We start from the raw sequence: 16,943 nt of genomic DNA on the forward strand, positions 1-16,943 counted from the left end.
AAAATAGTTACCTTCTGCTGCTGAAAACTGTCCCAGCTAGAGCAGCTGTCCCTTTGTAGCATGAATTCTCACCTGAGCTTTGCTTTTCGTCCTTTCTAAACCACCTCTGTAGGTTGAAAGGGGAAGAGGAACAAATGAAGAAGTTGAGAGCTGTAGTGGAAGAAAAGGAGAGAGAAATTGCGAGCCAAGTAAAGCAGCTGCAGGTAAAGTTTTGATCCAAGTGTCTTGTGTTGAGGAGAGAATGTACTGTGAATGTATGTGTCTCTGTATACACCTGAGTATACTGCTTCTTTCAACAGGACGTGCAAAAGGAAAACGAATCTTTCAGAGTTCAAATTCAAGAATTAAAGCAGGAGAATTGCAAACAGGTACAGCTTCCAATTGCAGTGTTACCCAGTGAGGTCAGTGGGTGGTGAGAGCTTGTGTGGATGGCATGGCAAACCATGTGCTGGGGGACAAGTGTCAGGGTTGGATTGCGCTAAGCCAGCTTTTCTGGCTGTTCCATATCTGTTCTAGCTTCCCTTTATCGTGTGAGTTGTGCAGTCTTGTGTTCTTTCCTTCTCCTGCTGTGTTCTTGTCGAGCTTTCCACCCTGTCTTTCCACGCTGTATCACAGCCAGGGCTCTTCTGGCTGAAGGTGGCTGGACAGGACTCCCTTGAGGGCCAAGAGCGATGGCTGGTTAATGAGGTAGATCACGCCCTCTGCATCACTCTCTGCTGATCTGCTCCTAACGAGTTTCTGTCTGTTTGTAGGCATCTCTGGCTGTCCAAAGCGAGGAGCTGCTGCAAGTGTGAGTACTGCCAAAAGTTCCACGCGATAGATCAGCACTTCCTTTCACTTAGTGCTCAGGAAATTTACAGGATGGAACGAGTGTCAAATGTACAATATCAGTGTGTGAGAAGTGGCCAGTAAAAAAACCCCACTTTACTATCTAATAAAACTTGAATGCAGAGATGAGATGCTGCTCACGCTGATAATCCTCAGCTGCAGCCTTCTGCAGAGAGTGGTTGCGGTGTGTTGTGCCTGCAGTGTAAGCGAGACACCACTGATTTAATCCAAAACCTGAGCCAGCTCAGCTGTCTGCCTGAAGAGTTAAATGGTGGTGTTTCAAGCACAAGTGACAGGCTTTGTTCTTGGAACTTCTGCTTAGTAGATGGTGGTGGTTCGTATTGTAAAATTAACTAGGCCAAGTGTAGAATCCTGTACATGGGATATAACAGCCCCATGCAGCGCTACAGGCTTGGGGCAGGAGGGCTGGAAAACTGTCAGGCAGAGAAGGACCTGGGGGTGTTGGGTGACTGAAGACTGAATGTGAGCCAGCAGTGTGCCTGGGTGGACAGGAAAGCCAATGGCAACCTGGCTTGTGTCAGCCCCAGCGTGGCCAGCAGAGCCAAGGCAGGGATTGTGCCCCTGTACTGGGCACTGGTGAGGCTGCATCTCGAGTGCTGGGTCCAGTTCTGGGCTCCTCACTACAAGAAGGACATTGAGTCCTGGAGCACACCCAGAGAAGGGCAGCCAGGCTGGGGAAGGGACTGGAGGGCAAATCCTCTGAGGAGCAGCTGAGGGAGCTGGGGGTGTTGAGCCTGGAGAAGAGGAGGCTGAGGGGAGACCTTCTCCCCACCTCCCCTGCCCTGCCAGGAGGGTGCAGAGAGGTGGGCGATGGTCTCTGCAGCCAGGGGACAGGAGATGGGACAAGGGGCAATGGGCTCAAGCTGCCCCAGGGCAGGGTCAGCTCAGCTGGGAGGGAAAAGTTCTTCCCTGGCAGAGTTGTGGGGCTGTGGCACAGGCTGCCCAGGGAGGGGGCTGAGTCCCCAGCCCTGGGTGTGTTTAACAGAGAGGAGATGAGGTGCTCAGGGATCTGGTTTAGCACAGGACAGGAATGGTTGGACTCAGTGATCTTAAAGGTCTTTTCCAACCTTGTGGTTCTGTGATCATCTGTCTGTTAAAAATCTTCTCCCTGGGAGGGAAGAAGCATGGTAGGACATAGAACTGAAGTCCTCTTTGCAGCTATGTGGAAGCTAGTGCTGTGCCAGCTTATACTGTGCAGCACAGATCACCACTGTGGTGCATTTTTAGCTGGCTGAAGTATTTTTCTTCTCAGCTAAATGACTTCTAAATTGTGAACTAGGTGCTTGGGAAAGACTGCTCCTCTCCAGCAGGCAGCGCCTGTGCTGTACGGGCGTGGGCTGGCTGACTTCTCCTCATCTAACGTGTTGCCTTTCCCTGGCCTTGATAACTGTGTGTGGATGGCTGTTGTAGGCAAACAACAGCTTTACAATGGGCTTTGCTCTGGCAGCCTGCGGCTCGCAGAGCAGTAGGAAGTAAGTGGTGCTGCCAAGTCAGTGAGAGCAGCTTTTCAAAGAGCGTGTTGCTGGAAGGGAAGGGAAGTGTAGTGTAGATGAGAGGGTGTCAGTGCTTCACTTGGAATTTCTTAAGTGTCTCCTGACTTGTTTGTGATTCTTTTTTTTTTTTTTCTGCTAATTCAGGGTTGCAGGGAAAGAGCAGGAAATCACCAGTCTCCAAAATGAGCTCACCTCTCAGAGAAATGCTTTTGAGCAGCAGAGGAAAAAGAACAATGTAAGGAAACTCTTCTCCCACCTCCCACCCCCCCACCTAAAAAACCCTCCCCCAAAGAACAACCACGTGCCCAGCACTCCCCTAGGGCTGCCTGCTGTGAAAATATTTCTGACAGTTGTCTGCTTTATGGTGTCCCCAGGACACTCCTCCTGTTTTCTTGGGAGGAACTAAGCATACCTTACTCCAGGGGACTCCGGGTTTTGTCAGCTCTTTGACAAGCTGCTGATTTGATGAGAGGGAGGAGACTTGGCTGGGGACACATCTCTTAGCAAGTTCTCAGGTTTGGATTCAAGCCTTGTTAGCCCTGCTCAGCCAAGGGAAGAAGAAGGGAGGGTGGGACGATAAAGGGGGCTGTGCTCTGAGCAAGGCATGGTCCTTGTGCATGGACATGGGAGGAGGCATTGCCTTCAGGGATCTTGGATTGTGCTTTTCTTATTCTGAAGCGGGACTAATCCTGACCACCTGAAGGAGGTGAAGGACAGTGAACCTTCCTTCATAGCACGTACTGATGGTGCAGAGCAGGTTGTTTGTGGGTGGAAGTAAAGGCTCTATCTTCTCTCACAGAGCTGTGAAGTTACCTCCTTGTAGTAAATCACCTGTGCAGTGCAAGAGAATGGCATCTCTTCAGGCATATGGAGGAAAGTTGTTAAATTACAGGGGGTTTAACTCCCTGTGTGTCCTTGATAGCCTGAATACTGTGCAATACGTTTTATTGCTTGAAAGTTGGATGGTATAAGGGAAGGTGCACAAGGAAAATTTGAAGAATGTGAGCTTTTGAGCAAGTAGTATTGCTTAACAGCTGAAGTAAAGTAGAGGGAAAGTGTCTGGGCCTTCGCAGAAGGCAGATGAGCTGGAAAGGTAGAACATGTTTGCTTGTTACCTGGGTAATTGTAAGGTCTGCACACCCTTTGTGGTGTGGGTGAGAATCTGGCAGCTAAAGACCATGCCTGTGGGTCCCAGCTTTCCCCGTTGCATTTTCATCGAATCTTGGGTTTCTGTCCCGTGTAGCAGGGAAATGGAAGTGGAGGAGTAAAACTAGTGTAGGTACACACTAGGGTTTGAATGCCACTTTGTTGGTGAATTAAAATACAGCCTTTCAACACAGCCTGTCGCTGAAGGAGACTGTTCTGAGGGTTGGAAAAACTAAAACAATCTCAAGTCCCAAGAATCATAATGTCCCCACAAGGCTCACAGTCCTCCCTAGGTAACAGCTAGGAGGCTTATTATTGTCACAAGAGCTCTCAGCCTCGTAACTGAGCTTGCATGTGGCTGTCTTGTGGAGTACACGTTTGATGACCTCGCCAAGAAAGATGCAGGAGCGCAGCACGGCGCGGTGATGTTTCCCTGTGGGTCTGGGGTGTGCTCGCCACTGGTGAAGCCCCAGAACCTCCCAGGAGGGCACTGGTGAGCAAACCAGTTTTTCTTTGGGCACAGCAGAAAGAGCTGCATGGTTAAACGCTGCGAACCAAGGCCCTGAGCTCTGTGTTGCTACGATCCCCCTTGGCGTAGTAGGTTTGGGCCGAGGCCTGGTTTGGGCCGAGGCCTGGCTGGGCTGAGGATCTACATGGCTGGATCTGGCTGCAAGATCAGGGACCTAAATGTGTTATGCCTCCATGTCTCCTGGGGTCCATGCTGGGTTCTGCAACGCGACATGCCTAACACTGTTGTGTGATCTGTGGTTTGGTGTCTTGTGTTCCTCACTACTTCTGAAAACTTCCCTCTTTCTTCTTACAAGTGCAGTCAAAGTGGGGGGGTCCCTGCAGCGACACGCTCTGCAGTAACACCCAGATCACTTTTGGATATTGGGGGCAGGTTGGGCAGAGAAATTTGCATTACTTTGTGGTTTCCCCCCCCTTTTTTTTTTTAACTCAAACTCTTTTTGAACATCACACTTGTTTTCAGTAGTGTATGTCACCTTCCCATGCCAAAAATCATCTCGCAGTAACCAGCATCCTAAATGCACAGGGTGGAATGTAATGCAAAGTATCTCGTCTCTGAAATAAAAGCACAACAGTTTTGAATATTGGCTGAACTGAAATAACTCTTTCTAAAAATGATTAGGAGCTTCGGAAGAAAAACTGGAAAGCCATGGAAGCATTGGCATCAACTGAAAAATTGCTGCAGGACAAAGTGAACAAGACTGCCAAGGTTGTAATGTTGGAAATGATGCATTAAGCTAGAAGCAGATCTGCAGCTGGGGTTTTTTTTTTTTAAATTAAACTTTTACTGCAGTTAAATATAGTCTGTTCCAAGGGAGTGCTCCTATACTCTCACCTCTGCTTCTTCCCGTTGTCTTTAGGTTTCTTATTTTTACCCTTACTTTGTGGGCATGCTGACTCGTGGTTTCTGTTTGTGTAATCATTAGCGCTGTCGTGAGCTGGTGTTGGTTGATTTTTCTCTTTGTGGGGAGCTCTAGGATCAAAACTCTGCTGGGTGAGCAACCTGCTTTCATCTACTGGGCTTTTGCTGTGCTTGAATCAATTTATTGGACCCGTGAAGATCTAGGACTAAACTATCCATTAAAAACCTGGGAACTTCTCAGGGAAACAATGTCACCACAGCTGTGAATTTCCTCCTTGGAAGCACATAAAGCGTGACAGGTCTCCTTGGAGCTGATGCTCAAAATGATACAGGGCGTGAATTGCTCCGAAAGGAACGTGTGTTTGGTGTGAACCTGATTTGGTGTTAATTGCAACTATGGAAAATTTAAAAAAATAGCATCAAATTAAACTTTAAGACCACAAGTCAGGTAGCTAGAAGCAGGTGAGCTCTGGTTTGGGGGTGTGCATCTGTGTTTTGGAGCCGTGTCCGCTCTTTGCTCGGCCCCACGCTTGGAGCAGCCGTGTACGTGCTTTTGCTGTGTGCTAACGCTTGCCTGCTTTCTCTTGCAGTCCCCAGACTTCATCCAACAGCCATTTGCCACTTCTGGGTGGTTCCTAAGTTGCTGAGAACTAACACGCTTATCACAACTTCACAACCTAGTGTCTCCTGTCCGTTTCTGTCTCTGAATCTCAGCCTACTAATGCCACCGATCTCCTGTAAAGGAAAAATACAACCCAGCCAAACCCTAAATCTTAGGGAAGGGTTTGAGCTGAAAGCTGCCCTTCTGTGCAGGGCTGCAGGCTTGCTTTATTTAAACTTCCACGGGAGCCTGGGCATCCTGTGGCTAAACTAAACCGATCTACCACAAGCACAGCAAGGGAGCGTCCTGTGGCTGGTCTGCTTTTAATACGAATTAACTGAACGCTGGTCCGTGGTGCCCTGGGCTCTGTGTACCTGTATTTGCAGAGCAGTGACCAAAAAAACCCTGGAGGTTGTCACATGGCTCCAATAATTATTTTCCATTGCATCCAAGCTTGGGGAAGGGGGATGTGAAGGTCTCCCTTTTGAGCCTTGAAAACTGAGGAGACAGAGTCTTGCTTTCTTGGCCTGGTTCAAATGTGCATTAACACAAAGTTTCCTTTTGCCTTTTAATTCTCCGGTTTTTGATGCAGTGACATTAATTTATAGTGATTTTTCTCCTCCATCCAAATTATTTTAAATAAGTATAGATGTTTGGGGGGTTTTATTGTTTCTTTTTTTTTTAGAAAAAAGCTGATTGTCCAAACTTTTTGGTTTTGAGATGGTTCAACTTGAGTGGCAGAGTTGGCGCGATCTGTGGATGCAGTTGCTCAGTGGTGTAGTTTGAGTTGCACATGGTGGTGTAATTTCCCTACAAACAGGCTAGATTGGAGGAGGACTTAGTGAAAATAAAACCTTAAGCATGAACAAATAAATGCCAAGGCCAATGTCTGAAGCAATTCAACATCAATTTTTGGAGCGATGTACTGGGAATTTTAGAGACTATAGCACCTCTCTCACTTAAAGTGACTTTCTGGGTTAAGTTACTCCTAGGAGTAGAAGAGGCTGTTGCCAGGTCTGTGAAGCCTGTTGCCCAATTTCACGAGCCCTTCTCTTGATTTAGGAGAAGCAACAGCATTTGGAAGCTGCCGAGGTGGAGACGCGTAAACTACTCCAGAAGCTGTTCCCTAAAGTCTCTCTTCCTTCCAACATGGTAAGAGAAGGGGTCTTTCCTCCCCTGCTGCTGGGGAGCTGGGGTCCTGCTGCACTGGGCGATCCAGAGGGCTTCCCTGCAGTCCCTTCTGCCCAAAGGTTCCTGGTACCTGTGCTTGCCAGCAGCAGAGACAAAGCTGCAGGTGGTTACTTCAAGAGAAGTGTTAAACCAGGAAAAGAAATGATCATTATCTTTTTTTCCTTTTCCTACTCTAATACCTGTTTCATCTGTTGCCATATGCCTAATCTCAGTAGTAAATTTGCACAGGCAGATAAGATCTGTTGGGTGTTTGCTCGTTATTCCTGATGTTCTTTTTGTAAACCCACTGATTTTTCCCATTGTTATACTCGTGGTGACTTTCAGTTGCTTGTGAGGGAAGCCTTCTAATACTTGTATTTAAAAGTATTCTCAAATGTTGGTAAAATTAATCTCCTGTGGAAAAAGAAATACTCTCTAAAAGGACTGTTTTTGTGAGGCTATAGAGCAGGTTTTGTGGTGAGGTCCCTACAATTACGTGGCAAGAGTCTGCTTTAACTGCTTGGGGATTTGTGGAAAAAAATCCTTGAGTCTCAAAATCCCCCTTGCAGAGCCCTGGTGCTTGCAGGAGGACCTGTCACCCATCTTGCTTGTAACCTTGTACTCCTGGATTGCTGTTGGTTTGGCTGTACAAACTGAGCAACTGCTGCCAGCCCCTGTGTTGGCTCCAGGGAATGGGGGGACTGAAACGCTGCTCCAAAGGCCTGTGACTGGGATGTGAATGTCGTGATGATGGATTTGTTGAGGTTATTCTCAGCTTTAACCAAACCTGTTTCCCAACAGAGTCACAGTGAGTGGATATGTGGCTTTGAAAAGATGGCTAAAGAATACTTGAGAGACACTTCAGGATCTGAAGAGGTCAAGGTAGGCAGAAGCAGTGGATGGCTCCATTGTGTGCTCCCTTTATCCAGTGTAAATCTAGCAAACTGTGCCCTGGATTGTGAAGTTCAAACTGGCAAATGGGTGGTGAGAACATTGTTTTGTAGCTGTTGGTGTCTAGTAAACCAGCAATTCATTTGCCTCTTGCAAATGCACCTTGTGAAGCTGTGAAAATGTGTGTGGAATTCAAAATCCCCATTCCCTTTTTCAAGTAATTGGGGTTTTTGGGGTGTTTTGGTTTATTTTAGGCAACTCAGCTGTACTGTGGCACATTTCTGGAGTATTGAGCTGTGGGTTCAGTCCCAACACTTGGTGGTGACTTTGTGTGGGTCAAAAAGAAAGACCTCCCAATGTGAATGATGCTGTTGTGCTTGATGAAGTAGGAGAAATAATAGAACTCAGACGTGTCAGCCGAGATGTGACTCTGCTGGTCCCTCTTCTCCTTTGCCAGGCTATGGAGCAGAAGTTGAAGGAGGCTGAGGAAATGCACATGCTGCTGCAACTGGAGTGTGAGAAATACAAATCAGTTCTGGCAGAGACGGTAAGCAGGAGGCCTGGCTGCCTCCACCTTGTGATGCTGTGAGCTGCTTTTCTTCTGAGTAAGCTTTCAAACCCCTCTCTCTCCTTAGGAGGGGATTTTACAAAGGCTACAGAGGAGTGTGGAAGAGGAAGAAAGCAAATGGAAGATAAAAGTTGAAGAATCACAGAAGGAGCTCAAACAGGTATATCTGAAGATCTGCTTTTTGTGGCAGTGGGGCGGTTTGTGCTTGAAGTCTCAGAGGGTGTTGGAGCACTGTGAAGGCAGGTGTAGATCTGCCTTGGCTGCCTGGTTTGAGGCATGTGTGATGAGGGGATGAAAAAGGTGAAGTCAGCAACCAGTGTAATAGGAATGATCCCTCCTTATGGCAATGTTTCAGTCCTCTGATACTTAGTTTCATGCTAAGAGTGATTTTTTTTTTTTTAACTCTCTTTTTAGGAACATCTTCCTATTTTAGACAGTTAAAATCAGAGGAATTATTAGTGACTTCACCATAGTGTGGGTATCCCTAGTGCCATCTTCACAGTAGCAAGAAGAAATGATCAGCATGGGCATAAGTCTGTGTCACTGTCCCTTGCAGGTGGTAGACAGACAGCACAGGGTAATGTGGGTGCTGACAGGATAGAAAGCCAAAGATTCAGGAATGTGCCCTGTTAATCTGCCCAGGAATACATGTTATTCTGAGCCAGGCAGCTCAGACTGTAGTTCTGTTAAGGACCTGGGATTATGTTGAAGTCTGTATGTGAATGGATACAAACTTTGTGCTGACATCCTAATAACTTTTGGAAGCAGTTAAAATAGTGCTTCATCCATTCTGGTCAACTAGTTACACTCAAAACTGCCTGCAAAGCTGTCCTGCTTAGGAAAGGCTCTGTTGCTTGCAAAAGAAAAAAGCCTTTCACATTTTTTTTCCTAATCTAGAGCTAAAGAAGGCCAAACTGGGTTTTTTTGAAAGAAATTATTTCTGAAGCACTGCTGCTTAGTAAATTTGAGTGTCAGACTATGAGCCTGGAGCAAACAGATAGATAGATGATTTATAACCATCTTGTTTGAGGGGCTTACAAAAGACTGTCAGGTCTTCAACTATAGATGTGTCACCACCTGCTGCACTTGCACAGCCTCTCATGAGGCTAAATGTGCTGGGTTTGGCTGTGTAGAATACATGGGTTCCATATAATACGGTCTTCCCTGCCTAGGAAAGGTATTTCCCTTGCTGTGGCAGATGGACAAATGGCTTAGTCCTTCAATTCTTATAGCAGCCTTCCAGTCCCTGAAAGGTGCCTGTAGGAAGCTGGGGAAGAACTGTTCCCGAGGGCGTGGAGCGATAGGATGAGGGGGGATGGTTTTAAACTAGAAAAGGGGAGAGTTAGATTGGATATTAGGAAAAAAAATCTTCAATATAAGGGTGGTGGATCACTGGAACAGGTTGCCCAGAGAGGTGGTGGAGGCCCCATCCCTGGAGGCATTCAAGGTCAGGCTTGATGGGGCTCTGAGTGACCTGATCTAGTGAGGGTGTCCCTGCTCACTGCAGAGGGTTGGACTAGGTGGGCTTTAAAGGTCCCTTCCAATCTTACACATTGTGTGATTCTATGATTCCAAATCTTTCAGGCATGTAGACTCCAACTGTGAGAACCTCTTGTGTTGGGAGGAGGTAGGAAGGGCATTGCAATGGTGACTCAGCACATTGAGTTATTTCAGTGACCGTCTTCATTTAGTCAGTCGCTGTGATTTCATCCTTAATACTTTTTAGTAGTTGTATACACACACCCCTTGTGTGTATATGGAGAATTTGTCTTAGAGCAACCCAGGCAGAGGATGTATTTCTCTCTCTTGCACCCTGCAGATGCGTTCTTCCGTCGCTTCCTTGGAGCACGAGGTAGAGAGGCTAAAGGAAGAAATCAAAGAAGTTGAAACTGTACGTACAGGTGGTTTTTTTCTTCTTCTTTTGAAGCTTCTGTTCCTCCAGACATGATTTAGGCTTATGCCTTAAGCCTGAACTTCCTAGGACTCCTCTCCCACAAGCAGCGCAGCCTGTGCTGCAGTTTAATCTGAACCTTTTGGCCTTTGTAAGGAGGAGAGAAGCTGGGTACTGGAAACTGTCCTGGCTTTTAATTCTGTGCTCACTGACCTACTGGGGCTCTTTCTTTCTTTGTGAATCTGAGCAGTTCGCTGCTGGTTGATGATCTGGGGTTTCATTCTTCTCATTATTACCTGTTTGGAATGTAACAGTTTAAATCCATGCTGCACAGTCACCAGTTCTGAAATGCTCCCCAAGTGTCCTGGGGTATTTAGGATAGAAATTTATAGTTATTAATGAATCCAGCAAATGATACTGCAGCAAAGTGGTGAGAGCATCTGGTTTTAACTCTGTTTTTCTGTTTCTAGCTTAAAAAAGAAAGAGAACATTTGGAAAGTGAACTAGAAAAGGCAGAAATAGAGCGATCTACTTATGTTTCAGAAGTCAGAGAGGTAAACATGATTGACCAAACTGTTCTTTATTTTTTTTGTTGCTTTCTCTTTGTTTTGGTGATGAGTTGCCTGGCAAACTAATCTAATGCTTGGCCCCCGAGGCTGAGGAGTTTGTATGCTTGTGACCTTAGGCTAGAGCAACACTAATAACTGAGCAGAAGAAAAGTGGGCATCCTAAGGAGACAAATCCTAAAACTCTAAACTTCATTTCAGCTCAAAGATCTGTTGACTGAATTGCAGAAAAAACTTGATGATTCATATTCTGAAGCAGTAAGACAGAATGAAGAGTTAAATTTGGTAAGAAGCTCGTTCTCCGCTGGGCACAAACCAGGCTCCCGGCATACTTACGAAGCGGAGACTTATTTCAAATCCTGTCTGTTCTGCTAACCTCTCCAGCTTGATATTTTTGTCCATTGCAATCATTTATGTAGTCTGACTTTTACAATTTGTCTCTTTCTCTGCTCCTAACAATAGCATGTCTGGTTCTTAAGACTTTTTCCAAAGTCTGTAAGACTCTCGTTCCCGAAACTTCTTGAGAATCGATGTTGCACGGTGCAGACATAATGCAACAGCAAGTGTGATGTCCTTGGAGCAACAGAAGTTGTGCTTTCATGGGTTTAATGTGAGGGTTACTCTCTGGTTGGTTTGATTTGTGGTGGTTGGGTTTTTTTCTTTCCCCCCCTGCAAAGCTTTGGAGGATGCAACTGTGCTATCTGTGCTCTGGCTGTCCCAAGTCTCTTCCATCCTCCTCTGTGTGCACAGAAACCAATGTTAGAAGGATTCAGCATGTCCAGCTGTTGAGCAGCTGGCATCCTGATGTGGCTCAACAGCTGTTCTGGCTCGGCCTGTTGGGCTGGCAATGTTCTCCAGCCAATAATGCTCCCACACCAGGTTCTTCTCAAGGAGTTGGATTAACCAGGACCAGACACAGACCCAAAGATGTGTGGCATTCCCATTTGAGTCCTTTCACTTCTCATTTGTTTCAGTGATGTTGAAGGCTCCAGGACCAGTCAGATCCTCCCTCTGCTTATGTTTGAACAGCGCTTTCTTGCTCTGGAGCCAGAATCAGGGAATGTTGTCCCTGTCACCATGTCTTAGGTGGGATTTAGAGTAGTTGATGGGACAGCTATCACTGCAGGCTGAGCCCCTGATCTCACCAGGGTACTGCCGCTGATGTCAATGGGTTAAAAAAAGTTGTTTTTTTAAAAAAAGCCCAAAACACACACACAATAACGATCTGCTTAAGTGTAACAGTGTGCTTGGAAAGTCTAGTGCAGCATTGATTAGCAACCTGTCTCAGCAGCCAAAGCCTCTGGTTTTGAAAGTGAGGGAAATGGGAATTGAATGCATATCTTAGGAGTTAATCAGTAAACGCCAACCTCTTGAATGGAAGAGGCAACAATCTATTATGTGGGTAACAACAATAGCTTAAAAAGCTGAGCTCCCTGCTAGGGCAGCTTGAGTCTGCAATCTGATGGCGCTGGTAGGAGCAGGAGGAGGTGGTAAACAGCTACCTTCATGCAAATGGCTCAGGAATGCTGTCTGGTGTGTATGAGTGGGCTTTGCAGTAGGCAGAGGAATAGAAGTGATGGGATTTTGAAATGCATTTCCCACTCATTTATAAGCTGAGCAAGGAGAGAAGCTGAAGCTGCAGAGGGGTTCAGCAGTGTTTCCCCAAAATGTAGAAAACCAGCATCTGCCAGTCCTGGTGCTCCAAAGGGGGGAAACCTTCCAGGGGTGAGACAAATATAACACATAGATTTAGAATCAGGGAGAATTCAGGGCTCTGAGTAGCCTATTGTTCACTTCTTTAATCCCCCGCTGGCTCCTGAGGAGATTGACAGCAGGAATAGTGAACATTAGCACAGTGCACTTCAGAGGCACAAATCCAACAAAATTGGCACTCCAGCTCCTTGTTAGTGCTCCTGTTTGAGGCTCAAGCCTTAAGTGCTGTGGCTGGGGCTGTGTGCTGTGTTGAAGAGCAATCGAAATATTCTTTAAAAAAATGTTTATACCCTTTGGAAAGCTGTAGTTTAAGGGCAGCCAGCACGAAGTATTCATCCCTCTTGACTGAAATAGTTTCACTTTTGGATTGAATCTAAACACAATTGACAACTTAATACACCCCTGTCAGTGATTCATGCCTTGATGTGACATTAACAGGCTGGTTAAGTCAACATAGTTGTAGTAAGTGGTGCTTTATTAAGATGACAAGCAGAGCTTTGTCGTTTATTCAGTGGGAAAGGGACTGTTTAGCCTGAATTAGGAAGATGATGATCTGCATTTTTGCATATTTACCCAGAATTAAGTCTGGGCTGACTGGTGAGCTTATATACTTAGGGTATCACTAATATTCCCACTAGAGTTTAAAAGCTGAAGCTGCTTGCAATCAAGCTGATGTCAGCCATGTCCTTTCTCTTCTGTAGCTTCCATCCTTTACGTTTCTCTTTACAGATGGAGTCTCTGTTCCTTGACTGTCCTCGTAAACCTCACCGTGCGTGCTGACTAATCCAGTGTGTGCAGTCACTGTTAGTCACCTTACTCCCTTCTGCAGTCAGTGCTGGCTGGGTTAGTCGGTGGGACAGACAGGTAGAGCCTGTGGCTGTGAGGGGAAACTTGATTTCCTTTTCTTACTCTTTTGCAGCTGAAAACGCAGCTGAATGAAACGTTATCGAAACTCAAAGTCGATCAGAACGAGAGGCAGAAGGTAGCTGGTGACTTGCCCAAGGTAAGCAGAGACTTTTAAACAGCTCTAGATCTAAATGTTACTGAAACTTGGAAGATCTGTAGCTTTGTGGTGCTGGAGAACATGGTGGCTTGAGCAGACCAAGCAGACTGGCTGCCTGGTGGGGTGTCTGGATCTGCTCACTGGTTCCTTGAGTGGCTGGGACTGTGGGTGTAAGAGCTCATGCAAGATACCTGTAGAAATGATCAAAATGCAACTAGCAGCTCTGTTGAATTCTCCTACTTGAAAGAGTCTCTTGTTCATGATAACTTCATGCCCGTGGGAACAAGTGGTGATTTGGGGCTGACAAATAATCCTTTATTTCAAGAAACCCGGCCTAACAAAAAGCTCATCCCACAGCCCTCCACCCACACCCCAGCCTGAAGCTTTTCAAACCCAGTCTCCAATGGGAGTGGGTTACAAGTTGGTTTACAAGCCATTTGTGCTCAGCTACAAATTGGCTCTGACCCAGGAGACTGCAAACCTTTAAATTGAGCTCTGTGCAAGCTTGATGAGACAAGCAGCTGGATGACCTCTGCTCTTCCTCGATGGCTGCTCTTGCAAGATGGACTGGAGTGGGAAATCTTTAAGGGGACCAGTAAAGAAACTGGGCTGTGTCCTTGCAGGACTGGAGTGGGGAAGAGCTGTTGGTGGGGCAAGGTTGGTCCTGGCACAGGGACAGATGTTCACAAAAGCTCTGCAAGGAGCTGAGAGGTGAAGGAGACATTTGTAGTGATGTGTCTAAAACATTGACATATCATGGAAGGGGTCAGGGCTGGAAGGGACCTTAAAGATCACCAAGTCCCACCTCTGCTGCCATGGGCAGGGACACCTCTCACCAGCCCAGGCTGCTCAAGGCCCCATCCAACCCGGCCTTGAACACCTCCAGGGAGGGGGCAGCCAGCACCTCCCTGGGCAGCCTGTTCCAGGGCCTCACCACCCTCAGAGTGAAGAATTTCTTCCTAATATCTAATCTAAATCTACTCCCTTTCCAATTTAAAACCATTCCCCCTCATCCTATCACTCCAGGCCCTTCTAAAAGTCCCTCCCCAGCTTTCCTGTAGCCCCTTCAGGGACTGGAAGGCTGCTATAAGGTCCCCTTGGAGCCTTCTCTTCTCCAGGCTGAACAAGCCCAACTCAGCCTGTCTTCATAGCAGAGGTTCTCCAGCCCTCTAATAATCTTCATGCCCCTCCTCTGGACCCATTCCAACAATTCCATGTCCTTCTTATGCTGGGGACTCCAGAACTGGACACAGTACTCCAGGTGGGGTCTCATAGAGGGGCAGAATCCCCTCCCTGGACCTGCTGGCCATGCTCCTTTTGATGCAGCCCAGGATACATGAGCTGTGCCCATGGTACATTCTGTATAAACACAGACCTATGATGAGGCTTTTGGAGAGCTGACAGCACTGCTACTCTTACACAGAAAAACCTGCTGCACAATTTTTACCTGATATCTTGACAGGAGACTACTAAAGCTTCCCTGTGGAGCTGCTCTTGGTGCAGCAGGCTGACACACAACATGCTGATTGTCAGGAGACACGTCAATCTTGGCCCCTGTCCCCTGAGCAAACCTGGTGTAAACCAGATTTCCTCCTGAGCAGTGATTTCCTGTGTCTGTAGTGATCCCCAAGGGGTGGGGTTGCTAACTGTTGTGTCTCCCCTTCTTTTTTTCTCCCCAACAGGCCCAGGAGTCTCTGGCATCTCTTGAGAGAGAAATTGGGAAAGTGGTTGGGGATGCCAACGTCATTGAGAACAGCGGTGTTTGCACAGAGTCGGTGAGTGCTGCTTAGCAGCCCATGTGGATTATGAATTTTGGGCAGTGAGGTCCAGCAGAGGAACAGGAGTTGTGTGGCTGAGGGTAAATCAAGGCTGTGAGTCGTCAGGGTGATGTTAGAGCCCCATCCCAAGGATGCACTGGCTCTTCTGCTGTCACCTGGGTTGTGGCTGCTTCTCCATGGCTCACCTTTGCAAGGAGGAAGGGGAGCAATTCTGGCTGTGAGATCTGGGCTCCCAGTGGGTTGCTGGTTTGGGTGAAAGCAGGAAGATCCCCAGACATGACCCTCTGGGGAGGGAAGCTGGAAAGGAAACACTAGCTGATGATAAATCATAACTGCCCATAAGTGAATGAGCCTAAACTGCCAACTGCTGGGTGGGTACTTGCTGAGTTCTGGAATGCCAGAGGAGGAAGGTGGCCTGGCATGCCCCGTGATCCCAAGGCAGAGAACAGTCCCCACCCCTGGGTGTGTTTAACAGAGGGGAGATGAGGTGCTCAGGGATCTGGTTTAGCACAGGACAGGGACGGTTGGACTCGATCTAAAGGGTCTTTTCCAACCTCGTGATTCTGTGAGCTGCTTGTGCAGCTGCTACTCCGAGTGCTGGCCCTAAAAACAGGCCACCTGTACTGCTGGTTGAGTTGTGACTTGTAACTGGGCTTCTCCATCTCTGGAAACAAGAGCTTCTGCACCAGCTTTGCAGAAGGCAGCTGGGAAGGGAAAGGCTAAAGCAGATCCCAGCACGTTTTGCACAGCTTGGTGGTGTTAGTGGAACTCATTATCCATGTTCTTCTGATGGAGAGAGTGGAATGGAATACTCTTGTTTGGGGAGGAGTACTTCCTGGTAGAAGAAATGATATATACCAAATTTTTTTAGCTGCTGAAAATAAGTTGCCTGTGAGAGGAAGCTTGGGGGTCCTCTAAGGAGTGCTGGAGAAAAGCCATTGTGGCCATTAGCAGGGAAGAAATGGCTTTTCCAGAGTGATGGAGTGTGGATGCTGATCAACCCCTCTCTGTGCCTGAGCCAGAGATGCACCCGAGCCTGTGGGTCACGGCTGTGCCAGCAAGTGGGTGCCTGGGAGGGGTGGTGAGCCCCCTCCTGCAGTGCCAGCCTGCGATGGTGACAGTCTGCTCTCTGTCCCTGCCTCCTCCAGCCAGCGCCAGCCTTCTTACCCTCTGCCGTGCCTGTATGGCTGCTCCAAGGGGTACACCAGAACAGCAGTGCCATGGTGTTTCATGGCTGGTGATGCTGGTGAGCCCTCCTGAGCTCGGGTGTCACTAGATGTGCCCTGCAGTGGCCTGAATAGGCTGGGTTGACTTAACTGCTTCAGCCTTACCTGGTGTCACCCCTCCAGCTCCTGCGCTGCTCAGCTGTAGCTGCGTGGGCACGCTGTGGAACCCCATCCAGGTTTCCTCCGGAATATCCATTGCTTTATTCTGAAGAGGAGTGTGGAAAAACAGTCCTAATAAACCTGCAATTAAGCCTTCATTAGTAAAAAATATGTTAATTGTCTGTACAGCAGTCTTGACAGGTAGCCATTGGCAGAGGCTGGAATTAGAACGTTCTCTTTATCTTCCTCCCCAAGCCCTTCTTGCTGCTTTTATTTCTGAGGGGGGAAAAACACCCCGAAGCTGTCTCCCCAGAAGCCTAAAAACCCAGCTTAAAATAGCTCTCAGATTAAAAAAGGAAGTCTTCCAGCCCATTCCACCTAGCAACAGCGTGGCTTTTTTAAAGAAGGACCTGAAAACACATGCTCAAAACCGAGCATATTTGTTCCTTCTGGGGGCTGGAACCAGCCCACCAATCTGAGATGGTGCCGCTTGCGTAAACCCTCAGACACGTTCTGGGTGTTTTCTTTAGGCTCCTTTTCTTTCTGTTTAAAAATAGAC

At 47.4% G+C, this 16,943-nt stretch overlaps 1 protein-coding gene across 6 annotated transcripts in view; it reads left to right on the forward strand.

Moving 5' to 3' along the window:
• The window catches only part of KTN1 (kinectin 1), a gene marked incomplete at its 5' end in the record, with an annotated part of 55,161 nt that overhangs the window by 34,597 nt on the left and 3,621 nt on the right, over positions 1–16,943 (forward strand). For 3 of the 6 annotated variants that reach the window (XM_084270745.1, XM_084270747.1, XM_084270746.1), the window contains 14 exons: positions 113–203; positions 300–368; positions 753–790; positions 2,487–2,577; positions 4,639–4,725; positions 6,542–6,631; positions 7,451–7,531; positions 7,998–8,087; positions 8,176–8,268; positions 9,928–9,999; positions 10,470–10,553; positions 10,767–10,850; positions 13,198–13,281; positions 14,964–15,056. In XM_084270745.1, coding sequence (XP_084126871.1) covers positions 113–203; positions 300–368; positions 753–790; positions 2,487–2,577; positions 4,639–4,725; positions 6,542–6,631; positions 7,451–7,531; positions 7,998–8,087; positions 8,176–8,268; positions 9,928–9,999; positions 10,470–10,553; positions 10,767–10,850; positions 13,198–13,281; positions 14,964–15,056 — 1,147 coding nt within the window. The remainder of the gene's footprint in view (positions 1–112; positions 204–299; positions 369–752; positions 791–2,486; positions 2,578–4,638; positions 4,726–6,541; positions 6,632–7,450; positions 7,532–7,997; positions 8,088–8,175; positions 8,269–9,927; positions 10,000–10,469; positions 10,554–10,766; positions 10,851–13,197; positions 13,282–14,963; positions 15,057–16,943) is intronic. The other 3 variants (XM_084270748.1, XM_084270750.1, XM_084270749.1) reach the window with 2 other exon arrangements.

This window comes from Gallinula chloropus (genome assembly GCF_964237585.1).
Source record: "Gallinula chloropus genome assembly, chromosome: 14".
Classification (NCBI taxonomy): Eukaryota; Metazoa; Chordata; class Aves; order Gruiformes; family Rallidae; genus Gallinula; species Gallinula chloropus.